The sequence below is a fragment of the Montipora foliosa genome, chromosome 2, assembly GCF_036669935.1.
Source record: "Montipora foliosa isolate CH-2021 chromosome 2, ASM3666993v2, whole genome shotgun sequence".
Classification (NCBI taxonomy): Eukaryota; Metazoa; Cnidaria; class Anthozoa; order Scleractinia; family Acroporidae; genus Montipora; species Montipora foliosa.
Genome location: NC_090870.1, coordinates 44841010 through 44843509, shown reverse-complemented (window position 1 = coordinate 44843509; position 2500 = coordinate 44841010). Strand labels below are relative to the sequence as shown.

The 2500-nt window shown below is 39.6% G+C and overlaps 1 protein-coding gene across 1 annotated transcript; it reads right to left on the bottom strand.

Annotated features, from left to right (window-relative positions):
* Window positions 1–248: 248 nt before the first annotated feature.
* On the bottom strand, window positions 249–1076 carry LOC137991727 (uncharacterized). The gene has a single exon (XM_068836762.1). The coding sequence runs from the start codon at window positions 1074–1076 to the stop codon at window positions 249–251; it is 828 nt and encodes a 275-aa protein (XP_068692863.1).
* Window positions 1077–2500: the final 1424 nt, after the last annotated feature.

The following is a 2500-nucleotide window of genomic DNA, read 5'->3' as shown; positions in this document are numbered from 1 at the left end:
CTAAAAAATTAGAATCAGGATTTACATAACTGGAAAGTGAGTTAGATAACTCAGGTTGTTCTATAGGATTAAATAATAGTATTTCAAGACGGTCGCTATTGAAGTTTAAAGGGCCATGGGATATCTCATAGAGTGCTAGATTAAAGGAACTATCATCTAAGTGATTAAATGGAAAGAAAATGTCCAAATGCGATTCGTCAGCCATCATAGTAACGGCTAAGTTCAGCTAGAATAGTGTATGGAATTACTTAGGCACTCATGGGTAAACCCTCCTGATTTGCAAAGTTCACTAGATCGTTGTGGCACTTGATTTGAATCGGGCGAGAATCATCCGTTCGTCGAAGATAAATGACAAAGTTGTTGGCCCAGCAGAACTTGAAGCCATTTCTTTTTTGAAATTTCTTTGAATCCGCCAAGAGTTGTTGAAGCAAGGGAGTAAGGTGATCAAATAATCTGACGTTTTCCAAAGAATGACTGGACGGTAGTCCGATCGAAGTGGCCGACACTTTAGAGGCTTCTTTTCGTGAATTCATTACTTGCTCTTTCGCAATTCCTCTTGTGAATTTGCAGACAATTGGTCGAGGACCAGAAGTGGCAGTTCTTGTAGGAATACGGTGGGCGATATCAATGTCTTGATTTGAAATTTCGTTTCCAGCAGCTTTGAAGAGATTGATACACAGAGGGACAGTTTTAGAGGCCGATTCTTGCATTTCGCTTTCGGGAAGGCCAATAATTTTAATGTTGTACTGGAAACTATACCTCAGCAGTTGTTCGACTGAATCTCCGATCTGTTCGACTCTGGATGACAGCAAATTTAGGCGTGACCAGAGTTGTTTAAGGCTATTCGCAGATTCTGTTCGTAACTCGTCGTATGATTTCCCGTAAAATTCCAGGGTGCTTAGGGTCTCAGCGTCCGTAATCAAACGAGTAGGTTGTTCTCCGCCATTTTTGGAAGCTTGTGGATCTTGTCGTTTGATAGACTGCTGTAGCTCTTCCAAATTTTGCTTAAGGGCGGCAATTTCATCCTTGAGACTGTCATTTTCCCTTTTTAAAGAGGCTACTGACACATTAGGCATAATTAAATAGTGTCTTTTGAAGTGGATGTCAAGAAGTAAAGAAGTAAGGCGGAGCAGTCAAAGATGCGTCCGCACTCCACCAGCTCCAGAGCAAAGGACAGGTGTTGAGATAAGCTCATCCTTGAGTTTTTGAAAGATTCTTGCTGTGCTTGTCCCCAATGAAACTGGTTCTTCTTACTAAGGAGATCTCTGAGTGGTTTTGTTTTCTCTGCCAGGTGGGGAATGAATCTTCTAAGTTGATTGACCATTCTGAGAAACCGTCTGACATGACTAACATTTTTGGTAGTGGTTATGTCTTCAACAGACTCTATCTTCTCAGGGTCTGACCTTATGCTATCTTCGCTGATCACGTGTCCAGTAAATGTGACTTCTCTATGAGAAATTCACACTTTTCCGGGTTAAGGGTTGCACCTCCTCCATCAAGCTTTTTGAGTACCGCTCACACTCTTTCATCATGCTCCTTTTGTGTTTTGCCATGAATAAGCATGTCGTATATGATAGAAGTATGGTCATCCAATCCTTCCAGGATCTGAGTCATTTTAATTCTCCTGATAATGTTCAGGAGCAGACTTGATGCCAAAGAGCATTCGGTTAAAACAAAAAATGAATGTGATAAGCAAACGAGAGTCTGTTTCTAATTTCTCTGGCCATAATCCCGAATTGCAGTCTTGTTTGGTGAAGTAATTGGATTCTTTAATTTGAGCCAGCATGTTCTCAATCTTGCTTTTAATGCAGATTCGTCCTCAGCATTCGTTGATCACGGCTTTTTTCGATTCTATTTAGATAAGAGCAGAACAATAATAATACCAATTGTCCTAAAGGAGTCCGCAAACTACTCAGAGCGATCAATTTAAAACACAAATGGATGATTGTGGACTTGCTAGTTTGAAAGAAAGCTATGCGAAAAATCTAAAACAAAACACAAACAAGCGAAAAAGTTAATGCGAAATGAAAATTATTTACACTAAGGTAAACGATTCTCACTGAATAATGAAGGCTTTTAATGACCAAATGTAGTTTAAAGACATGCATTTTTCATGGAGCTTTAATGAAGAAAGTTCACTGTACCAAAATACAAAAAACAAAGAAGTGTTCTCACATGGAAATAGGAATTAGTAGAGTTTATAATGTCTTGATAGTTCTAGAGAGAACCGTCAACCAATTTTATGTAGCTACTTATAGAGCGGTTTTCAATTGAGTGTCGAAAGTAATTGTTATTTGCTCCGGTTCGAAGAATAGCAGCAAATCGTTGTTTTCACGGTTCGCCGGTTACTATAAGGGCGGGATTTTGCTTAGTCGAGCCATTCTATGCTGACGTTGCTGCCAACTTGCTCTCGTTTCGAGATTTTTTATTAATGTCGTTTCGATTTATTTTGTTATCTTACAGTTGTTGGATTTGCCACCCCTCTCCCTCGGGGTATTTG

Bases quoted from the DNA above. Each gene is read 5' to 3' on its own strand.
- LOC137991727 (XM_068836762.1), bottom strand. From the start codon at position 1,076: ATGCCTAATGTGTCAGTAGCCTCTTTAAAAAGGGAAAATGACAGTCTC.